General features: G+C 42.0%; 2 protein-coding genes across 5 annotated transcripts in view; one reads left to right on the top strand and one right to left on the bottom strand.

The window, feature by feature from the left end:
- CASK (calcium/calmodulin dependent serine protein kinase) overlaps positions 1–23,914 on the top strand; it is a 541,831-nt gene that overhangs the window by 159,493 nt on the left and 358,424 nt on the right. The window lies entirely within an intron of this gene.
- Positions 9,791–18,524, bottom strand: GPR34 (G protein-coupled receptor 34). Its single transcript, XM_030199714.1, has 2 exons — positions 18,455–18,524; positions 9,791–11,147 (listed from the first exon to the last, which is right to left on the bottom strand). Exons 1-2 carry the CDS (start codon positions 18,522–18,524, stop codon positions 9,958–9,960), a joined length of 1,260 nt encoding a protein of 419 aa, XP_030055574.1. The 3' UTR covers positions 9,791–9,957.

Here is a 23,914-nt window from a genome sequence, read left to right as displayed (position 1 = left end):
TAAGCTTTCTTCTACTTGAGTTTGGACTTCAAAAAAGTCAGAGTTCTTTGCTTCGGTCTTCACCGAAGAAGATTTGGGTTGGATACTGGTGCCAGAAATGGTATTCAAAGCTGACGAGTCAGAGAAACTTAATGAATTCTCTGTAAACCTGGAGGATGTAATGGGGCAGTTCTACAAACTGGAGTAGCAAATTTACTGGATCGGCTGGTATTCATCCCAGAGTACTGATAGAACTGAAAAATGAGCTTGCGGAGCTATTAATAATATGTAATTTATCCTTAAAATCGAGCGTGGTACCAGAAAATTAGAGGGTGACAAATGTAACGCTGATTTTTAAAAAAAGGTTCCAGAGGAGATCTGGGAAATTATAGACCGGTGAGTCTGATGTCGGTGCCGGGCAAAATGGCAGAGACTATTATTTAGAACAAAATTACAGAGCATATTCAAAAGCATGGATTGAGAGAAAGTCAACATGGATTTAGTGAAGGGAAATCTTGCCTCACCTATCTACTACATTTCTTTGAAGGGGTGAACAAACATGTGGATATAGGTGAGCCAGTTGATATTGTGTATCTGGATTTTCAGAAGGCGTTTGACAAAGTCCCTCATGAAAGACTCCAGAGGAAATTGGAGAGTCATGGGATAGGAGGTAGCGTTCTATTGTGGATTAAAAACTGGTTAAAAGATAGAAAGCAGAGAGTATTTTAAATGGTCAGTATTCTCAATGGAGAAGGGTAGTTAGTGGGGTTCCCCAGGGGTGTGTGCTGGGACCGCTGCTTTTTAACATATTTATAAATGACCTAGAGATGGGAGTAACTAGTGAGGTAATTAAATTTGCTGATGACACAAAGTTATTCAAAGTCATTAAATCTCGGGAGGATTGTGAAAAATTACAAGAGGACATTACGAGACTGGGAGACTGGGCATCTAAATGGCAGATGACATTTAATGTGAGCAAGTGCAAAGTGATGCATCTGGGAAAGAGGAACCCAAATTATAGCTACGTCATGCAAGGTTCCACGTTAGGAGTCAGGGACCAAGAAAGGGATCTAGGTGTCATCGTTGATGATACGTTGAAACCTTCTGCTCGGTGTGCTGCTGCGGCTAAGAAAGCAAATAGAATGTTAGGTATTATTAGGAAAGGAATGGAAAACAAAAATGAGGATGTTATAATGCCTTTGTATCGCTCCATGGTGCGACTGCACCTTGAATATTGTGTTCAATTCTGGTCGCCGCATCTCAAAAAAGATATAGTGGAATTAGAAAAGGTGCAGAAAAGGGCGGCGAAAGTGATAAAGGGGATGGGATGACTTCCCTATGAGGAAAGGCTAAAGCGGCTAGGGCTCTTCAGCTTGGAGAAAAGGCGGCTGAGGGGAGATATGATCGAGTTCTATAAAATAATGAGTGGAGTTGAACGGGTAGATATGAAGCGTCGGTTCACGCTTTCCAAAAATACTAGGACTAGGGGGCATGCGATGAAGCTACAATGTAGTAAATTTAAAACAAATCGTAGAAACTTTTTCTTCACTCAACGTGAAATTAAACTCTGGAATTCATTGCCAGAGAATGTGGTAAAGGCGGTTAGCTTAGGGGTTTTTTAAAAAGGTTTGGACGGCTTCCTAAAGGAAAAGTCCATAGACCATTATTAAATGGACTTGGGGAAAATCCACTATTTCTGGAATAAGCAGTATAAAATGTTTTGTACTTTTTTGGGATCTTGCCAGGTATTTGTGACCTGGATTGGTTACTGTTGGAAACAGGATGCTGGCCTCGATGGACCTTTGGTCTTTCCCAGTATGGCAATACTTATGTACTTATGTAACAGAATGGGGGTCTCCATCGGGAAACGCACCATATCCAGTTGGCTAGCAGATTGCATCTCCTTCGCTTATGCCCAGACTTGGTTGACTTGGTGGGTCATGTCACGGCTCATAATGTCAGAGTGATGGCTGCATCGGAAGCCCATTTGAAATCAGCCTCCATTTAAGAGATTTGCATGGCTGCGACGTGGTCTTCAGTCCACACATTCACATCTTACTACTGCCTTGAGCAGGATCCCCTCAGTGTTGCAGAATCTTTTTGGGGTCTAGAATCCAACTTCATCCTCCTAGGCCTGTTTTATTCTGTTCCAGGCTTCACTCTCATCTAGTTTGTATATAGTTTCAGGTTAATCTACGTTAAGTCCTCACCATTGTGAGGCCCAGTTGACCACTGTTTGCTGTTTTGGGTGAGCCTGGTTGCTAGGGATTCCCCATCTGTGAGAATAAGCAAGCCTGTTTGTCCTCGGAGCAAGCGAAGATACTTACCTGTAGCAGGTATTCTCCAAGGACCTCAGGCTTCTTATTCTCACAATCCCACCCACCTCCCCTTGTAGTTGTCTTTTAGACATTTTTTAATTAATTTTTTAGCTTTTGTGTTAAACTGAACCTGCTTGTTCATTCGACGGGCGGGAAGGCACTGGTGCATGTGTACTGGAGCACAGCTCGCGCTTCTCAAATCTTTATCTTTTACTATTGCAATTTTGCTGGGCCGGGAGACATAGGAATGGTGTCTACCCATCTGTGAGAATAAGAAGCCTGCTGTCCTTGGAGAATGCCTGCTACAGGTAAGTATCTTCATTTTACTTACTTGTAGCAGATATTCTCTGAACACAGCAGGCATATATTCTCTCATCGTTGCTGCCTCTCCTTGGACTTGTCATCTTAGCTTTAGTACTGTACTGCTTTTCTTGTGCTCGAGCATCAGTGGGAAGGCAAAGGTGCGTGAGCAGTGAGAGCACTGCCTCAAAGATTTAGTGACTGCACATGGCAGTGTCCGCTCCAGGCTCCATGGATGATGTCACCCACATATGAGAATATATGCCTACAGTCCTCGTAGAAAACTTGCTTACAAGTAAGTAACTTAGCTTTACAGTATAGCCTTTTGTTTTTTCTATATATTTCCTATGTATTTAAAACATCTTGTTGATTCCTATTTTTGAGCCACTTATTGTTCTCTGTATGATGTTCCTCCTCTCCCTTTCTGTGGGCAGGGAGTACTACTGAAAAAGCTACAGTCTGTACTAAAGACATTAGCCCTTCCCCAAGCTTCTGGCAATCTCTGTGCTACAGATGTGCTCTTTTTGGCCAGGTCATTTGTCCTTAGGTGTATTACATCATCAATTTTAGAATCCTTACGGAGTGGCAGGTAAAACTAGCAACCTTACAGGGCAGACTAGATGAACCACATTAGTCTTTATCTGCTGCCATTAAGTATGTTACTATGTTAAACGGCAGATGAAAAATCGAATCCCAACTACTAAGTTTTGAATTAGGAGTCACTGCCCTTCTCACTTATCTTAAGTTAGTGAAAGAGAGGGAAGCTGCTCATCAAACAGTATAACCATTCCCACACTTTGTCCGCATGATGTTTAGCAAAAAAAGGTAAAACCACAAGGGGAAGCTTGTAACTATTATTCTACCCTTCCTAGGTTTAAGGCAGTTTTCAGTAATAAGGAAGCTAGAGAACTGATTAGAGTCTATTAAATTGGCAGCTAGTGAGACTTTTTGCTTAAGGGATCTAACATTTAATATACCAAGTAAATATGTTGAAAGTGCATAAAATGTTGGATTCCTCTGCTCTCAAAGCCCTGCTGGTGTAGACTGTAACAAGATTGGACTTACCCTGATACAGCAGCATTATTTGGAGAGTGAAGTAGGTCGATGACCAATTTCAGCCCTAATAGGGGAGTGTGGTAGCCGTGTTAGTCCACTCTTAAGGTTATCAATAGAAATCAAACAAAATAAAACATGGAAAAGAAAATAAGATGATACCTTTTTTATTGGACATAACTTAATACATTTCTTGATTAGCTTTCGAAGGTTGCCCTTCTTCGTCAGATTTCCGATCTGACGAAGAAGGGCAACCTTGGAAAGCTAATCAAGAAATGTATTAAGTTATGTCCAATAAAAAAGGTATCATCTTATTTTCTTTTCCATGTTTTATTTTGTTTGATTTCTATTGATAGCCCTAATAGGAAAAGCTTGTATCATGTGGAACACTACAGCAAAGTTGAGGAGGTCGAGAAGCAAGTAGCTTAAAACTGGCATTGTAAACCACCCCCATGCTTTCAACTGCTTTTGGAAAAAGGGCATCCAGACTAGAGTGTGCATTTAATTAAGAAAAAATATCTTATATTCATTGTGGACAATACATTAAAATTTTCAGCCTAGTGTATCTCAGCTGCTACAAAAGCAAGTTTAGCAGTACAGTAGATGATGGCAGATGGACCTGAACGGCCATCCAGTCTGCCCAACCGTCACACTCATTAGTTTATGATTAAACCACCAATGAATGTGGTATAAGATACTTGATCCTGGTCTTTCTTTTCCATTTCTGGGACATAGCCAGAAGTTCACCCGGCACTGTCCTCATGTTGAAGGTGCTGGAATTGCCTTCGGGACACAGACCGTAGAAGTTTACCCAGCACTAGCATTACTTCAAAGCCAGAGTTGCAGTCTGAGCACCGCTCAACATACCAGTCATTTAAGTTTTGGTTTTTTATACCTGTCACGTCTGTGGCCGTGACCACCCTCAGCCTTACCTTGTCTCTGGGGGTTAGCATCTGTGCTGGCTTTTGTGTGTCTCTGTGTTAGTGTTGTCTCTGGTTCTGTGTGCTGATTTACTAGACCTCACCTGTGTGGGCTATGCCTCTTCTAAGATGGCTACCGCCTCCTATGTGCCAGTTTCCAAGATGGCTCCTGCTTGTCTTTCCTATGTGTGTCAAGCCTCTCTCTGGTGGGAGTGTTCCCTGCTCCTGTCCTGCAGTGGATGACATCATCAGGGAGAGCCTTCATAAGGAAGTGCTATGCTGGCATGCAGGGCCTTTTGCATGGTGTTATGCCTTTAGGCCAGGTCAGGTTAGTTAGTGTTCTGCTGCATTACTGCTTAGCCTTTCTCTGGGTTCTGGCCCAGCTTCTCTTTGTGTCTGTGGACTGCTAATCTTTCTGTGTGGGCTCTGCCCTTCTGTTGTGTCTGTGGACTGCTAGTCCTTCCATGGGGGGCTCTGCCCTGCTACTCTTTGCCTGTGGACTGCTTGTCCTTCCGTGGGGGGCTCTGCCCTGCTACTCTGTGTCTGTGGACTGCTAGTCCTTCCGTGGGGTGCTCTGCCCTGCTACTCTTTGCCTCTGGACTGCTTGTCCTTCTACTCCCTTGCTCTGTGTTTGGAGTCTGAAGCCTGCAGCCATTGCCCCTCTGCTTGTGGTTGGAGTCTGTAACTTCAGCCCTGACTCTTCTAGTTCCTGGTGTAATCTCTTGTCTGCTGCCAGCCCCATATACTCTGCTAGTTCCTGGTTCTTCTTCTGTTTGCCTGACGAGTTTGACTCCTGCTTGTTCCTGACCTTCCTCGCTTGCTGCCAGCCCTGACCACTGCTCGTTCTTGACTTTCCTCGCTTGCTGCCTAGCTAGGGCGTTTACCCTGAGGGTTATCCTGAACCCTGCCTCTGCCTAGCTATGGCGTTTACCCTGAGTGTATATCCTGAACCCTGCTTGTATATCCTGAGGGTATACCCTGAACCCTGCTGGTATATCCAGAGGGTATATCCTGAACCCTGCTTCTGCCAAGCTAGGGTGTTTACCCTGAGGGTTATCCTGAACCCTGCCTCTGCCTAGCTAGGGCATTTACCCTGAGTGTATATCCTGTACCCTGCTTGTATATCCTGGGTGTTTATCCTGTATCCTGCCTCTACCTAGCTAGTGGGTTTACCCTATGGGTATTCCCTGAACCCCATTCTGCCTAGCTTGCTGCGTGCCCTAGTCCTTGCTCCTGTTACGCTTTTGTTCGTCTTGTCTCCTTGGTCTGTCTTGTGTTTCTTGCTATTGGCAGCGCAGCAGTTTTCAGTCTGACTCTAGTAGTTAGTCTAGCTTCCTCGTGTTTTCCAGACCCAGGGTGGGTCCTCTAGATCTCCAGTTCCGGCCTCGTCCTGCAAGTCCTGCCGGCCACCCACACGCTGGAGCTCTACTGCAGGGGAACGGTGGTCAAGTGCAGGTGAAGCTGTTCCTGTTCTGCCAGTTCCAGTTGCCTGCCTCAGTCCCGACTCCAGTCCAGAGGTCCAGCCCTGTCCTTCCGTGTATCCAGTTCCAGGGTGGTCTTGCCTGCCACTCCTCGGCAGTGGTCCAAGGGCTCACGTATTCCGGTTCTGCCTCGAGGACCTGACAGAATGCAAAGGCCCTGACAATACCATCCATTTTCTAATTAGGGTTTCTCTGTGTTCATCCCACGCCTTTTTGAAAATAGAATTTTAGGGTTTATTCCAAAAGGGATAGTGAAGAAAACTGAGAATATCATGTCTTTTGTGTAAGTCCCTGGTACAACTGCATCTTAAGTATTGTATGCAGTTGTGTTCGCTTTGTTTTAAAAAGGATATAGAAGAAGAAGAAAAGGTTCAGAAAAGAGTGACAAAATGATAAAGAGAACACCTTCCTTATAAAAAAAAAAAAAAAAAAGTCTAAAAAGGTTAGAACTTTTCACCTTGAAGAGGGTGGTCCATTGCTGGATTTACATCCCAGATCCCCCCACATGACATATATTTCTTCCTGATATTCTCCCTTAATTGCTTTCCGCACACAGATACTCTTCTCCAAGGGAGCAAGTTCTTCTTGGGGAGAAGGGATTTCCCTTCAAGTCCCTAGCAAAACAATCCTTCAAAAGATAACTCATGGGCAGATAATCAAAAGCCCCATGCTGTTCCAAACAGCGCTCTAAAAATAGCACTGGAGCAGCGCAGGACTTTACTGCACCTATGATCAGAGATAATTGCATGCAGATTTAAGCAAGCAATTCTCTCTGATCATGGGGTAGAAGTGCGGGAGGATTGTGCCTGAGCAATCCTCCTGCTCAGCACAGGGACTGGAGGTCCATGGGATCATCAGAGCCCAACTACCCCTGCTTGGGGGCTGGAGGTCCCGTGGACCTCCGGTTACCCCGACCCCCCCACCCCCGACACAGGTTCAAGGGAGGCTGGAGATCGATGGGTCTCCAGTCCCCCCCATCTGGTGGTCTAGTGGTCCTTTCCCACCCCCCTACTTTGTTAGAGGAGAGAGGTGGTCTCCCTCCTCTTCCATAAGCGCCGCCTGCAAAATGGCGGCGCCCAGTCCTGCCCAGTGCATCCTGGGATGCGCTCGTCGGGGCTTCACACTATACTGAACCACCCATGCTCACTCAGGTCTCTGACTTATATGGAGATAGGGGTTACTATTTCAGCCATCACCGAAGGAGGGATGTGGTAACCTGATAGTAGGAACCTTCTCTTTAACTTGGTATGGTCCTGAAAAGATCATACATTTATCAATCATGAATGATATGGAAGAGTTAAACAGAAAATGGTTGTTTAAGCTTTCAAACAACACAAAAACAAGAAACCATGACATTTTTTTTCTCCCACAAGCCTCTTTCCTGTTCTCAGTGCGATCCACTCAACGTGCAAATTTGGCAGTAAATGCAGCTATTCAGCCATGACAAGTGAGGCTATAACACATGTTGCCTGAGGTTCTGGGTTTTTATTTGCTACTCAAAACTTCTTAACCACATAGATGACTAAGATAGAAAGTACCAATGTTTCCTGTAAGCTGCAGTTATATTTTCTATTTTTGTGGTGATTCAAGCACATTTCTAAAACATGGCCATGTCTGGTACCTTTTAATGTTTGTCATATAATTTTCTTTCATTGATAATATAATTGAATTATCCATCAAAAACTATTATTAAATATTCTTTTGTATAAAATTGAAAAGTTTAAAAAAAATAATTTATGAATTTATGTTGCTCAGCCCTTCTCGCTTTTATTGTAGTCATTCTCTGAATCAGGCCCACAATACTATTAAAATGAAACTTCGTTTCCTCTATACAGCATAAAAATGCAAACAATATATGTATAATTCCTTGGTAGTGGATTCAGTTTAGTATCAGTTTAGTTTTTTTTTTTTTTTTTTACAAAGGGTTACTGTTCCTTTCTATTTCCAATCAAGTAAAAGGAGAAAAAAACATTTCTATATTTATTTATTTATTGCATCTGTATCCCACATTTTCCCACCTATTTGCAGGCTCAATGTGGCTTACAAAAACCTGTTATGACATCGCCGTTCCAGGGTAGTAGATACAATTGGTGTTACAACAAGATCAAGGATAAGAAAAACGATCTATACAGACAGTTATAGAAAGATGACTATCAGAATAGGGTGAAGTGGTGAAGTGTTATGATTAAGTTATGGATTCCCATTGTAGGCTTTGTTGAAGAGAGAGGTTTTCAGAGATTTGCGAAAGTTAGTTATTTCGTTAATCGTTTTCAGGTCAGTTGGTAGTGCATTCCATAGCTGTGTGCTCATGTAGGAGAAGCTAGTCGCATGTGTTAGCTTGTATTTTACTCCTTTACAGTTGAGGAAGTGTAGATTAAGGAATTTGCAGGCTGTTCTTTTCGCGTTTCTGGGAGGCAGGTCCATGAGGTCTAGCATGTAGCTCGGGGCATCTCCGTGGATGATTTTGTGAACCATCATGCAGATATTGAACGCGATGCTCTCTTTCAGTGGGAGCCAGTGAAGTTTCTGTCTTAGGGGTTTTGCACGTTCATATTTTGTTTTGCCAAATATGAGTCTGGCTGCGGTATTTTGGGCTGTTTGCAGTTTCTTGATAGTTTGTTCCTTGCAGCCAACGTACAGTGCATTATAGTAGTCCAGGTGACTTAACACCATTGACTGTATCAGGTTGCGGAAAATGGATCTCGGGAAGAAAGGTTTTACTCGTTTGAGTTTCCACATGGAGTGGAACATCTTTTTCGTTGTGTTCTTCACGTTGGTTTAAAGTGTGAGATTTCGATCAATGGTGACTCCAAGAATGTTCAGATTGTTTGAGACTGAAAGAGAAAAGTTTGGTGGTGTTATAGTGGTGAAGTTACTTGTGTTATGTTGTGAGGTGAGTATAAGACATTGTGTTTTCTCTGCGTTGAGTTTTAGCTGGAATGCATCAGCCCAGGAGTACATGATTTGGAGGCTTTGATTGATCTCGTTGGGGATTTCCTTTAGATCGTGTTTGAACGGGATATAAATCGTGACATCGTCTGCATATGTATAGGGGTTGAGGTTATGATTGGCTAGTAGCTTGGCTAAGGGTATCATCATTAGGTTGAAGAGGGTTGGTGAGAGGGGGGATCCTTGGGGGACTCCACATTCAGGTGTCCATGGGGCTGAAATGTCCGCGTTCGCTATTACTTGGTATGATCTTGTGGTCAAGAATCCTCTGAACCAGTTAAGAACGTTACCTCCAACTCCAAAGTATTCTAGAATATTTAGTAATATTCCATGTTTGACCATGCTATCTTTTTCAAAATATTATACTGGTTATTTACAAACACAGGTGAATAAAATGCATGAAGCTATATTATTATAAAGAGATTTTTTAAAATGTATTATTTGGTAACTTGTTTGATAAATTTGTTTCAGAATTTATACTAAGGGACCTGTTTACTAAGTTGTGCTATGGGCGTGCTAGCGTTTTTAGTGCGCACTAATACTAGAGACACCCATAGGAATATATAGATGTCTCTAGTGTTTAGCGTGTGCTAAAAACACTAGTACGCCTTAGTAAACAGACCCCCTTAGTGACATAGTGATAGTCAGTGAGGTCAAGAAAATACCAGTTGGCCCATTCAGTCAGCCTAGTATTTCCTCTTATCACATATCCCAGTTTCCAGCCATAGATCACAACTATAGAATATCACTCCTTAGCCAAGGCAGTGAAATGATGAAAGAAGGGACTTGTATTTTATGACTATGCATTTTTATTTCATCTGTGTAATGCCAGCAAAATTAATCGTTAGTCCAAATTCATCTGCAAGAATCAAAACAATTTAAAATACATCTCTATCAGTGCATCTAGTATTCTTCAGTACAGAACATGGGATGGTTGCTGTGTGTCTTATTTCTGAACTAGAGAGGGGGGTGGAAGGGCTTTATTGAACCACTCGGACTACTACTTGTAAAACTGACAGCGTGAATGGGTGTAGCACTATTTTGGCCATCTATTTGAGCATGTCCGCGTGCAAATTCTGAAGTGTGACTTTCATTTCTGTCTTCATGATGACCTTGATAAAGGAGGTGCAATACAGTCTTGCGCACACAGCTGGATAAGAAAAAATACATAAGTGGGTCTAAGCAGCTGTTGCAAGCTGAGAGCACAAGCATGACCTCGTTGCTTTTGTGCATTGTCTCCTTCCAGTAGCAGGGTGTGTTTTGCAGCTGAGATGTAATATAGATAAATCGCAAAGTGTGATAAGGAACAAAACATATGGTAAAGATGAAGAGTACAATGAATGATTTCTGAGCTGTGATGTTATACTTTTCAGAGTTAGGAAAATGTGATCTTTTCTTGGAGATACTCAAAAGGTTCTTGGCAATTTTAACATAGGAAAGGATTAGCAAGATGAAAACTATCCAAAAAACAATTACAAGAAGATAGTTAAAACTTGCTTTCCATTTTGCTTTCTGTTTGCCTTGGTAGTGGAAGCACAAGTAAGGATGATGCTCTTCAGTCCGAATCATTACTATGACTGCTATAATTGCCATTGCCCACAATATGCAACAGATATAAACGCTCCTTTTGGGCTTTGATGCTCTCTTTTGTTGATAGCATGTGAGTTTTGTGTAACGATCAATGCTAATCAGACCTAGCAGTATTATGCTGATGTACATATTCATGTAAAATAAATTTCCGACAACTTTGCAGAAAACTGGATGCAGCAGCCATTTGTTTCGGGCAATATGATACATGACTCTGAAAGGAAGACAGAAAATGAGCAAGAGGTCTGCAATGGCTACATTAAACAAATAAACTTGAATGGAATTCCACTTGTTCAAGTGTAGAAACACATACAGTGCTAGCATATTGCCTATCAGCCCAATGATGAAAATAATGGAGTATGACACAGCTAACATGCCGGTTAATGATCCTTCATTTATGGAGCATGCACTTTCGTTGAAGATTTTTGAAGTGGCTCCAATTAAGTCACTGGTGTTTCTTGTGATTGTGAGTTCATTTCTGTAATCAGATATTGACGTAGTTAAAGGTAGGGAGTTGGGAGAAGTGGTATCCATGTTGCGTTGGATTTTCCTTTTGAGTTCTGCAATGGTAATGCAAAAGGAATATGATTATTAGGATGTCTCGCACATTTTAAAGCAATTAAACATCATCAACTGTGAGTTGTGTGCTTGATGGAAGAAATCTTCAAGACTTACATAACTTTATAGTGTTGTTGTTAATGAATATAATAAATTGTGCATTCACAAAGAGGTCAGTTTTCACTAGCCAATGTAGATGTAAATTATGCTCACACTTTAAAGCTAATTTTCAAAGGGAAATAGGCTGCTTAATTTCCCTTTGAAATGAACCAACTTAAAGTTAATTTGCATGTATTTGTATGACTAGCCAATTGTGGCAAAAATCACATACATATTTGAAAATTGAATGCACACATGCTGTTTTCTTCTCCTGTCCTAAATGCATTCCTGGAAGACCTCTTTCTACAAGGACGAGCTCTATAGCAGTTCTCACTCTTCTGTTGTCAGAGCAATGCTTTCAAAGTTTGTTTGCTTGGGTTTTCTTTTAGGGTGGGGGTGGGGGGCTCCACCACACTTGCTGGTGCTGAGTGACACTTGGTTTCCTATTCTTCCAATAACTGTGACATGCAGGTTAGAATCATTTTCAGTTAGGAGACACTTGTACATTATTTTTTTCCGTATAAATGGATAGCCCTTTTTATTTATTTATTTATTTATTTGTTGTTGCATTTGTATTCCACATTTTCCCACCTGTTTGCAGGCTCAATGTGGCTTACAATTTCCATCATGACATTCCATGTCAGAGTACAGATACAATTGGTAATATATATAGAAACATGGATGATATAATGAACAATAAGGTAAAAAAGGGGGAGAAAATGCAATTGGTATCACATATTGAACATGAATTACAAGATAAATTAGGCAGTACTATATAGGGAGAAAATATTCTAATTGTTAAGTAGATGGTGAAGAATTATGGTTCCAGTTATGAGTCGTCATGGTATGTCATGTTAAAGAGATGTGTTTTCAGTGCTTTATGGAAATTAATTAGATTGTGAATTATTTTCAGGTCAAGTGGTAAAGCATTCTACATTTGCGAACTCAAATGTATGAATGCACCTTAATGTAATACCCTTTAGTAGCTATGTAAACAGACCAAGCTATCACACACGAACCTATATGCAATATCATAATGTATTCTTCTTTACCATGTATGCATACACCTTAATGCAATACCATTTGTAATTTTGTTAACCGGAAATGGCAATCGCCACTACGGCAAATGTAAGCCACATTGAGCCTGCAGACTGGTGGGAAAATGTGGGATACAAATGCTACAAATAAATAAAGTATGAAAAGCTGGACACATGTATTACTCTTTATTTTAGACCTTTACAGCTGGGGAAATGAAGATTTAGGAATGTGCGTGCTGATCTTTTAGCATTCCTGGGTGGTAGGTCAATGAGGTCTAACATGTAGGTTGGGGCATCACCGTGAATTATTTTATGCACCAGAATGCATATTTTGAAAGTTATACGTTCTTTAAGAGGAAGCCAGTGTAAGTTTTCTCTTAGGGGCTTAGCACTTTTGTATTTTGATTTTCCAAATATAAGTCTGGCTGCGGTGTTTTGGCCAGTTTGAAGTTTTTTTAATTAAGTTTTTTTATAAGTGAGGTGCCAAATAAATGTTCAGGGCTCAAAATGTAAATAGGACATGGTCCTGGTTGAAATTTGTGGGTTCTGTTACACACAACTCTAGGTCCAGTAGATTGAGTAAATAAAATTTGCAAATTAGTTTTCAAGATTTTACTGTTAATTCTATGGTACATTTGCATACATGTATATACTGCATTTCATAAGCAGAAAAAAAACAAGTATATTGAATCACTTTCAAATCTGGTTTTTTTTTTCTTGGGGAAAGCATTATTTAATCTTTGAATACCTGAATATTTTTTTTTTTTTTTATGATTTTATATTTTAATAATCTTGCGCTTCTTTCATTTAACTTCCCTCCAGTCCTCTGGTTGTTCCATTTTTTTCTTCCTAGCATCCTTTCTACTGCTTATTTTTCCTTACTTCTCTAAGTCTCCTTCTTACCCCAAGTTTTTTCCAGTCCATTCCTTTGCCGGTCTCTTTCCTTCTCATTCTCTCCCCCAATATTTTTCCCTGTAAGTCTGTAGTTCTGGGGTAGCAAGCTCCATACTGCAGAGCTACAGGAAGAGGAAGGAAGTGTTCCTGTATACTGGCTCAAGGAGGTTACATTGAGAACAGGAGACCCGACTGAGGTTATCTAGCCCATTATATGGGTTGAAGCCAGTAGGCGTAGTGACAAGTACGCCCAAAACAATAGCAAACGCTATTGAAAGCAATAGTAAAAGATTATTAGAAATAATGGACTGCCTATGCGTGGTCCACTTATAGCAAGTCAAAAGCTTTTCCGGTTGAATAGGCAGTGCCTTAACAGATGGAGGACAAAATGTTTTTTAAATTTTTTCTTTTTTTGTAAGCTTTTTAATTTGTTTGAAAGCGTCCCATAGTAGGTATAAACATCATGAAATCAAAATTGAATATAAAACAGCTTCAGGAACTATTGTAGCTGGTGGGAACAATATTTCCACCAGCTACAATAAAGGCTGTATTTTGTGCTCATTTTTTACACAGTTCTATACAATACAGAAATACTTGGCCAAATTTCAGTGAGAATATCTTGTGTACTGATGGGTTCATCTTAACTGTTGTTGTAATCTGCCTTGGGAAGCTTGGTGTTATAAAGATTGAAAGTAAAAATAAATTCTCCTTTCATTGGGGTATATGGTCACATCTTCAACTCATCTCATTTGTATAAACGGATTATTCTGTTTTGAGCATTTTTCAGGGACAAGTGGTTTTCATAAGCCAAAATAATGAAAATAAATATTTTCTTTCATACAGATCTCTCATTTGTTTAAGTAAGGGGCCTTTTTAAAGAGTGATAGTAATGCCAACGTGGGCTTACCACCGCTCTTACAGGATTACCGCCAGCCCAATGCTGCCACTGGCAGTAGTCCTGCCCTGAGCGCACACCATTTCCAGGTGAAAAAGAAAACCCCCAGTAATGGCTTGCACGGCGGTAATCTGGCAACATTGCGCGCTGCCGGTTAGAGTGGGAGCCCTTATTGCCACATAGCCATGTGTGCCTGGGGTCTTTTTAACTGCTGTGGTAAAAAGGGCCCTAGCACATGGGGAAAAACGGCCTTTTTTCCCCGCAGCTTGGTAAAAGGGCCCCTAAATGGGATATAAGCCCCAAATCAGTCCATTGGTTTTCTTATATTTTGCCCTTGTGATGACTTATACGGTGCCAGAACTGGAAATACAGTGAGACAGAATTATAGAATTCAGTGACAGTCAAAACTTAATTAACATTATAGTTATGTTTCCATTTGGGTAATAACTGAGAAAATGCGATTGAAAACTGACTTAAAGAAGAAATTAATATATATCATAGAACTGGAAAATGTAGTCATATTTAGACTGACTCTGGACTTGTGCATGAAGGTAGCTCTTCCCGCATTATTTAAGATCTTTCTTTTAAATAGTAGTAATAACCAATATTAAATGCATTTTTATAATATACCACTGCATTCCACAAAACAAAAGGAACAAGTTACCACAAACCATCTTTCTCTTTTGATCTAGGCACAGGAAAAAAAAGATTTTAAATGCTCTCAGGTTTCAACCTATTTCATGTTTAATGTGAGATATAACTGCCATAAATAAGTAAATAAATAATGTTGAACACCTGATTCTTTTAACATGCTGTTGGTTTTAGTGATCCTTTACCAGGAGAAAAAAAAATCTCTGCACGAATAACACATGCTAGGGTGTCCCATCCAAATGACACACTGATTACAAATTACTACTCTACCTATGAAAAGTTATTCCATTATTATACTTCCTCTGTGTACATCTGTATGCTGCACAAGTTGGCATGTTTGAAAATATAAGTGAGATTAAATTAAAATGCTACCAACAAAGAATGAGAACATGGATGCAACAGCTCATGGTTGTTTGCTTTGTTTTGAGTGTACGCAGAACAGTGGCTTTGCGGGGAAGGGAAAACATAAGAGTGGCTTCACCTTTTTCACGTCATGCCATCTCCTGTCCTAGCCAAGGAGGTTTAATAGGAGACCATGTGACGTCAAAACGTTGAAACCAATTAGGAGTCTGTTTCCCCTTCCCAGGGCAGCCATCATCACAGTGCTCTCAAATCAAAGCAAGCAAACCTATGAGCTGCTGCATTCCAACTAAAACTCAATACAGAAAAAAACACACTGTCTCATCATCTCATCCCAATACAATACATACAAACCCACAAAAATCAACACCCCAGGATACACCCTCCCTATCTCAGACAGCCTGAAAATTCTCGGAGTAACAATCGACCGAAACCTATCACTTGAGACCCAAGCTAAATCCACCATAAAGAAAATGTTTCTCTCAATGTGGAAACTCAAACGAGTGAAACCATTCTTCCCGAGGGAAATATTTCGCAACCTGGTACAGTCAATGGTACTAAGCCACCAGACTACTGTAATGGAATCTATGCGTGATGCAAAGAACAAATTATAAAGAAACTTCAGACCGCCCAAAACACAGCAGCAAGGCTTATATGTCGAGTGCATTCAATATGTCGAGCGCATTCGACATGGTAAATCACATTATACTATTAAGACTCCTTGGCCACTGTGGGATTGATGGAAATGTACTTAACTGGTTAAAGGGTTTTCTAACCACCAGAACATACCAAGTAAAATCAAACTCAAACATATCACCACCGTGGAAAGCAACCTGCGGAGTACCTCAAGGATCACCATTATCACCAATACTCTTCAGCATGATGATGACTCCACTGGCAAAGTCCCTATCCAATCGAGGCCTCAACCCATTCATATATGCAGATGACATTACAATCTACATTCCCTTCAGACATGACTTAACAGAAATAACCAATTAAATCAATGATGACCTGAACATCATGGACTCCTGGGCAAACTCATTCCAACTGAACACTGAAAAAACACACTGCCTTATTCTCTCATCTCAATATAACAAATACAAACCCACAACCATAAACACCCCAGTTCACACCCTCCCTACCTCAGACAGCCTAAAAATACTCGGAGTCACAATCGACTACAACCTTTCCCTCGAGAGCCAAGTAAACTCCGTAATAAAGAAAATGTTCTATTCAATGTGGAAATGTAAACAATTAAAACCTTTCTTCCCGAGAGAAAGCTTCTGCAACCTAGTACAATCAATGGTCCTAAGCCATGCAGATTACTGCAATGGAATCTACGTGGGCTGCAAAGAACAACTCACAAAAAAAACTCCAGACCGCCCAAAACACAGCAGCCAGGCTGATATTTGGTAAAACACGATTCAACAGTGCTAAACCCCTCCGAGAAAAGCTGCACTGGCTCCCAATCAAAGAAAGAATCATCTTCAAAATCTGCACTTTGGTCCACAAAATTATCTACGGAGTAGTCCCAGGATATATGATAGACCTCATAGATCTACCAACCAGAAACAGATTCGGATCAGCACGATCATACCTAAACCTACATTACCCAAATTGCAAAGGACTTAAGTACAAAACAACTTATGCATCCTGCTTCTCCTACATAAGCGCACAACTATGGAATAGACTCCCAAAAGCTGTGAAAACAATCCATAGCCATCTAAACTTCAGGAAATCATTAAAAACCAACCTCTTCAAAAAGGCTTACCCCACCGACCCACCTTAAATCCCCACCCCCAGCAACACATCCTAACCAGTGATAGTACTGGACAATATACAATCTTCACTCCCTCTGATCCTCATGGTGCCTAATACACACCTACCTCTTTCGACCACAATGTCACCTGTATTTGTTATCAACCGAATTGGCAAACGCCATTACGGTACTATGTAAGCCACATTGAGCCTGCAAATAGGTGGGGAAATGTGGGGTACAAATGTAACAAATAAAAATATTTGGAAAAACGTGTTTTGACAGTGCCAAAGCACTCCGAGAAAAACTACACTGGCTTCCAATTAAGGAACGTATCGTTTTCAAAATCTGCACGACAGTTCATAAAATCATTTACGGTGAGGCACCCGGGATACATGACAGACCTCATCGACCTGCCAATCAGAAACACCACAAAATCAGCACGATCATACCTAAACCTCCACTACCCAAGCAACAAAGGCCTCAAATACAAATCCACTTATGCATCCAGCTTTTCCTACTTGAGCGCACAACTGTGGAACGCACTACTAAAAGTAATAAAAACTACGCTCGGCCACCTGAATTTCCGGAAAGCACTAAAAACAGATCTGTTCAGAAGGGTATATCCCACCGACCCAACATAAAAAACCTGGACACTTGCGACACAATGTAACCAATGGCGAGCGCCATTTTGGCATAATGTAAGCCACATTGAGCCTGCAAATTGGTGGGAAAATGTGGGATACAAATGCAACAAATAAATAAAAATCCTGGACACTTGCGACACAACGTAACCAATGACCGTAATGGACATATCCTAACTCTTCCTCTCCACCTCTAAGTTCTCCCCAATTGTCTTTAGCATACATGTACCTCATTCTACCATAAAATCACCTTGTAATTGTTCATACCTTGTATTTGTTCATAACGGAATCAGTTAACGCTGTTTACGGTACTATGTAAGCCAAATTGAGCCTGCAAAGAGGTGGGAAAATGTGGGATACAAATGTAACAAAATAATAAAGGAATAACTTTTTCATAAGTAGAGTAGTAATATATTATAAATCATAATCAGTGTGTCATTTGGAGGGGCTAGTTACAGGGATACCCTAGCACATGTTATATTCTGTCACTAAAACGGATATCATGTTATGAGAATCAGGTGCTCAACAGTTTCTATCCATTTATTTATGACATTTATGTCCCACAATAAACATGAATTAGGTTGAAACCTGGGAGCATTTTTTTTCTTGTGCCTAGATTAAAAAAAAAACATGGCATGTGGGAACTTACTCCTTTTGTTTTGAGATTGCAGAGCTATATTATAAAAATGCACTTGATATTTTTATTACTATCTTTTAAAAGACAGATATTGAATAACGAGGGCAGAGCTACCTTCATGCAGAAGTCCAGAGTCAGTCTAAATGTGCCAGCATTGTCCAGTTCAGCATACTATTGGCCGCCAAGTTCATACAAATTATGTTCACTGGAAAATAAATCTTTTGGCTCAGGCTGCTTGCTATGTGAATATTCCATCATTGTTTCATTATTGCTGCCACGTATTACATATGACTATTCTCTAGGCTCTACTAATTTACATATGCCAGAATCAATTACCTATGAAACTAAAAGGAAGAATAAGGCGCATGCTAACAGTTACTTTTTTTGTATTGAAGACCTCCGTCATCGGAGTTGTAGGGCACTCAGTGATTCTTGGCCACCACGTCTCTTTATCGTCAACGGTCTTCCTGAAATTTTCTTCTTTGTTCTACTTTTATTATATTTTTTTGTGTTTTGCTTGATATTTCATTTCATTCAACCCTACTAAACTTTTTGTTCTTTTTTTTAGCCTTTTTCTTAAAACTGACCATATCTAAAAACAAACTTGTAATGCACTTAACTTAGATGTGCTGCTTCCAAGGGGAATATACTGTCCTCTGACATGACATCATGTTTCGCCGCTCAGCTGTTTCAAGGAGATTTCCCCTGTAAAAATAACATATATTAGAGTCCTGTGCTAATAGTATTCATTAAAATTTAACTCTTCATCATTTCTTTTTAACAAGAGCATGTAGTTACCAACCGTATCAGCAATGTATAATTCTTAGCCAATAAAGATGGCGGCAGCATTTTTTAACAGCTGATTTATATACTTCAATCAAAACACCCATCAGTCAGGACATCCCGTCTAAATTAATGTCATCCATTCTAACTCCGCATTAAGCCCTTGCGGAGTGACTGTATTTAATGTAAAAATCCCAAATTGTTCCTTATAATTTAATCATTGTTCAAGGTTTCCTCCCTCCCACCCTTCAAAGATAACATCGATTATCCGCCATTTCAAATCACTCCACTGATGTTGTCTTTCCTTCCAATGGCAAGATAATGGTGCCTGTAAATTCTTGGTGAGAATACGAGACTTACGTTCATTTAATCTAGTTCTTATGGGTCTGCTGCTGCGTCCTATATAAAATAGATTGCAAGGGCATTCAAGTAAATACACTACATTGCTCGTGGTGCAAGATACATTCCCTTTTACCCTTATAACAAGCTCAGTCTTAGGGTTAGTCCAAACAAAATGAAATATCAAACAAAACACAAAAAAATCCTATATAATAAAAAGCACCTCCAACATTCTGAAGCCAGCAGTGAAGCCTGAGGAGTTCGTAGGCATCATAATAGCTCCACCCACATTCTCAGCTGATTCCATAAAAAGCACCTCCAACGTTCTGAAGCCAGCAGCCTTGCAGTGAAGCCTGAGGTGTTCGTAGGCATCATAATAGCTCCGCCCACATTCTCAGCTGATTCCAAGGCAAGGGGAGGACCCTACTCCTCCCCCTGCCTGGGAAACAGCTGTCACTGTGCCGCTCCCTGCCACTTCACCACTTCAGAGCAAGTGGCAGGGAGTAGCGCAACAACCCCCCCCCCCCTTGCTCGGCGCATCAACAAAGCCGTCAAGTACCTCTGCTGAGCTGACGGATCTGAAGTTCTGTTCTTGGCTGCAGGGCGTGGCTTCGTGATTGAACATCAGTGGAAGTTTCTGTGCGTGCGTCTGATGTCAGACGCATGTACATAGACTTCAACAGATGCTCAATCATGAAGCCACGCTCCACAGCCGAGAAAGAACAGAACTTCATCCGTCAGCTCAGCAGAGGTACGTGACGGCTTCAGGGGAGGTATTTCGGAGGAAAGGGTGGTGTACAAAGGGTCGCGGTAGGGGGGTGCAGGGGACATTAAAGCAGAGGGGGGGTTTTTGAATGTGAGGGGGGAGGTAGTCTGGAACATGGTGGGAGGGGCTAGACGGTCCTTGAACTGGGAGGGAGGGACATATGTGTTGGTGGGTGTGTGGATGTGCTTCGGGTGGGGCCCTTGAACTGGGAGGGAGGGGGGTCTGCAACTCGGGAGGGAGGGAGTTCTGCAACTCATCAAGGAAGGAAGGGAGGGAGGGGGAAAGGTATGGAACTCGGGAGGGAAGGAAGGGAGGATGGGTGGGAATTTACCTTGCTAGCGCCCGTTTCATAGCGTTTCTAAACGGGCCTTTTTTTTACTAGTATATAATAAAAGTAGAACAAAGAAGAAAATTTCAGGAAGACTGATGACTATAAGGAGAAGTGGTGGCCAAGAATCACTGAGTGCCCCACAACTCAGATGACTGAGGTCTTCAATACAGAAAAAAGTAAATGTTAGCACGAGCCTTATTTTTCCTTTTAGTTTCATACGTATTACATATGGACATTTGCTTTAAACTTTGATTGTTTTAATTTGTTTATCTAGACCATACATACACATGGTTTGCTTTTTAAAACCAAAGGTGAATCCTAAGGGTGGCCGAACAATTAGGTATAAATTGTGTTGTTTCTGACTTCAATGCTGCGTTCGGCACCTAACTCTTTCAGGAAATCCAGACTGCCCCGATTTGACTGCCCCTATCAGACTGACTGTTCACGTGTCCTTTAGATTGTAAGCTCTTTGAGCAGGGACTGTCCTTCTATATTAAATTGTACAGCGCTGCGTAACCCTAGTAGCGCTTTAGAAGTGTTAAGTAGTAGTACTTTATTTGCTTTGGAGTGCTTTGGGTCCTGTTGATCTTTACATCTGCTGTCTGGAATTTTGAAAGTGGAAATATGGAAATAAAAATTACATTTTGTATGTTTGTTCCAGTGAAGACGGGTGAGACAATTATATTTTTGGAAAGACTTATTCCTTTCATTATTACGAGTGTACGTCATAATTCGGTGAGTCTTGGGGTCAGACCTCTAGCGCTTGTTTCTCTCAGGGTCAAGCAGGCGATGGGAATTCTTCCCACCTAGATTTTGTATTCTGTGCTTTTCAAACCACACAGTTCTGCGGACAGTTTCTTTTCGCTTCCTGGCCACTGGTGCATATGCTGGTAATCTTGCTGTTCGATGCGGGTGTTAGCAAGTTGGCAGGCTTTCTTTCCCTTCAGTGCTTTTTTTTTAACCTCCTGCAGTTGCTATCCTACTGCGTTCCTTTTTGTGCAGCACGGATATTCCTGGAGAGATTTTAAAAGCTTTATGCTTCTGTTGGATCTGCCTTTGAAAGGCAGTAATCCACTAGTCAACAAACAAAAAAAACGTACAGCACAATTGCTAGTCAGCTTTCTCTCTTCTGTACCCTTGATGAGCTTTTTTTTTTCTTTTCTTTTCTCAGACCTATTTTCAGTACATCTGAGTTTGGTTGCTACTATATCCGTCCTGGTACATTGCAATCTCTTGTTTGCCTGTGCTACGGGCATAGTTATGCTGGATGTCTCTTATGGCAAGTTCATATATCAGGTCTACTCTGAGGCATGATATGCTGTTTGGCTCTGAGGAAAAAAAAATGGAGCTACTCTGCTTTTCCTAAACTGGAGTATCTTACAGTGCAGCAGAACTGAACTCCTTCCTCGTGTACTTCAAAAGTCCGATTCGTTCTGAGGCTGAGAGTGCAACTGAACTCTTTTGTTTATTCTATGGCTGAGTTGCTGACTGAAACATTTCTTTATATGGCGCTCTCTTAATTCTTGCTACTCTGACTCCAAGTTGGGTTATTGTTTGACTATCACACGCAGCTAATTGGGCATATTCATGAGGCAGGATTCTTCTGTAGGGCATGCTTGCAGTGTTACTGGGCGCTTCAACTCCCTTATCTCTAAACAGGGTAGTTTTACATTCTCTGAGGACAAGCAGGCTGCTTGTTCTCACATGTGCAAGCAAAAGAACACAGTTTTCTAGAGAGATCCGTTGCATGAGTAGCGTGGACCACGCACGCACGAGCATGGTTCCTCAGTTCTTTTTTCTCCGTAGTGAGGTGCGGTTCAGTTTTCTGCTCGCTCCTCTCTCAGGCCCAGGAAGAACTTCGTTTTTGACTTTGGCTTTCGCCTTGTTTTATTCTTTTACTTTCGTAAAAAAAAAATAGAGTGGAGGAGTGGCCTAGTCGTTAGGGTGGTGGACTTTGGTCCTGAGGAACTGAGTTCAATTCCCACTTCAGGCACAGGCAGCTCCTGTAGGCCGCATTGAGCCTGTCATGAGTGGGAAAGCGCGGGGTACAAATGTAACAAAAATAAAAAATAAATATATAGTTTCCCGTACTTTCTTTTGCTTTTATTCCCCTTTTTAAGTTTCCGTTCTTTTTCGACATGGCCGGGTTTCCCCCTTTTTGTGCTCCTTTCTTTTTTTGGCACAGTCGCGTCGTTTGATTTTGCTGAAGCCATTTTTCCTTCCATGTTATCGAAGACACCCAGTGGCTTCAAGTGTTGTACTTGGTCCAACCGGACCATCTCAGGTACCGATACCCACGCCTGCAACCAGACCATCTCAGGTACCGATACCCACGCCTGGTGTATTCAGTGCCTTGGGCCCGACCATAGTCCAGCCGCTTGTAGTCTGTGTCTTCATATGAAGAAACGGACTCAAGCGTCTTGAGAGGTCCAGCGAGAGAAGCTTTTTGGGGCCTGGTCCGATCCCTCGACATCGACATCAGTACCAAGGTCATCGGCGTCGACATTGAGAGGAGCATTGACGTCAGGAGTTAAGGTAATGGTTGCTGAGAGACCAACTTGCGCTGGGAGCAGTGAGGCTTCGAGTGGTTCTCCACCTGCCTCAAGGCCTCCTGTTATGCAGGCCCCAGGGACCGACCTTCGTCGGACCCGGCCCCGAGGAGACGTCAGGATTCCACGTCCTTCTCATCGGTACTGAGGAGTCTCGACGGGCGTCGAGCAAAGGTGAAGAAGCACCATCATCATTCTCCTTCGACACACGGTGCTGGGAGCTCCCGGGCGTCGAGAGAATCGGCACCTGAGAAGTGTCGGCGCTGAGAGGAGCGCTCCCCCTCGATACAGGAGGTGCCGATGCGACTGTCTCCTAGCAGCCCGGTATCTGCTCCTAAGCCTCCACAGGTTCTGACACCGCCTGTTCCACCGTCCCCGCAGCCTTCTCCGATGGCAGCTCTCAATGCGCGAATCCGGGCCTTGTTTTCAGAGCTTCTGGAAGGACTACTGCAACAGTTTTGGTGTGGGGGTGCTTGCGCCTACTGTACCATCTGCTGCAGGTGTGTCTGGCCCTTCTCCTGTGGTGAGATCTCTGACTGCGGTGCCACCTGCGGCATCGGCGTCGGCTGCCACCCAGGTCGACTCCCCTTCGGTGGAGGGAGCTTCGCCACAGTCAGATCAGTGTCGACTTCTCGACATCGCCACAGAGGACATCATTCCTCGGTGTCGAGGCAGGTCCAGTGTCGGAGTACCTTGACACAGGTTGTATCCGAAATTGAGCAGGAGCGCTCGTGGGAGTCGGAGGAAGATCCCCGGTACTTCTTTTCTGATGAGACTTTTGGGATTCCTTCTGACCCTTCCCCTCCACTTGAAAGAAAACTATCTCCACCCGAGAGTCTGTCTTTTTCCTCTTTTGTCCGGGAAATGGTTACTGCTATTCTCTTCCCTGTGGAGGTTGAGGATGAGCCCAGGACTGAGATGCTCGAGTTTCTGGATTATTCTTCTCCACCTAAAAAGGCTGTGACAGTCCCTCTGCATAAGGTACTGACGGAAGTCCTTATCCGAAACTGGTCCGCCACTCTGGCCCT

This window comes from Microcaecilia unicolor, chromosome 4 (genome assembly GCF_901765095.1).
Source record: "Microcaecilia unicolor chromosome 4, aMicUni1.1, whole genome shotgun sequence".
Taxonomy (NCBI): domain Eukaryota; kingdom Metazoa; phylum Chordata; class Amphibia; order Gymnophiona; family Siphonopidae; genus Microcaecilia; species Microcaecilia unicolor.
This window is presented reverse-complemented; position numbering and strand designations above follow the sequence as displayed.

Bases quoted from the DNA above. Each gene is read 5' to 3' on its own strand.
- GPR34 (XM_030199714.1), bottom strand. From the start codon at position 18,524: ATGACGGAGGTCTTCAATACAAAAAAAGTAACTGTTAGCATGCGCCTT. The intron at 11,148-18,454 runs GTAATTGATTCT...TTACCATTGCAG, and splicing joins TCTTCCTTTTAGTTTCATAG to AACTCAAAAGGAAAATCCAA.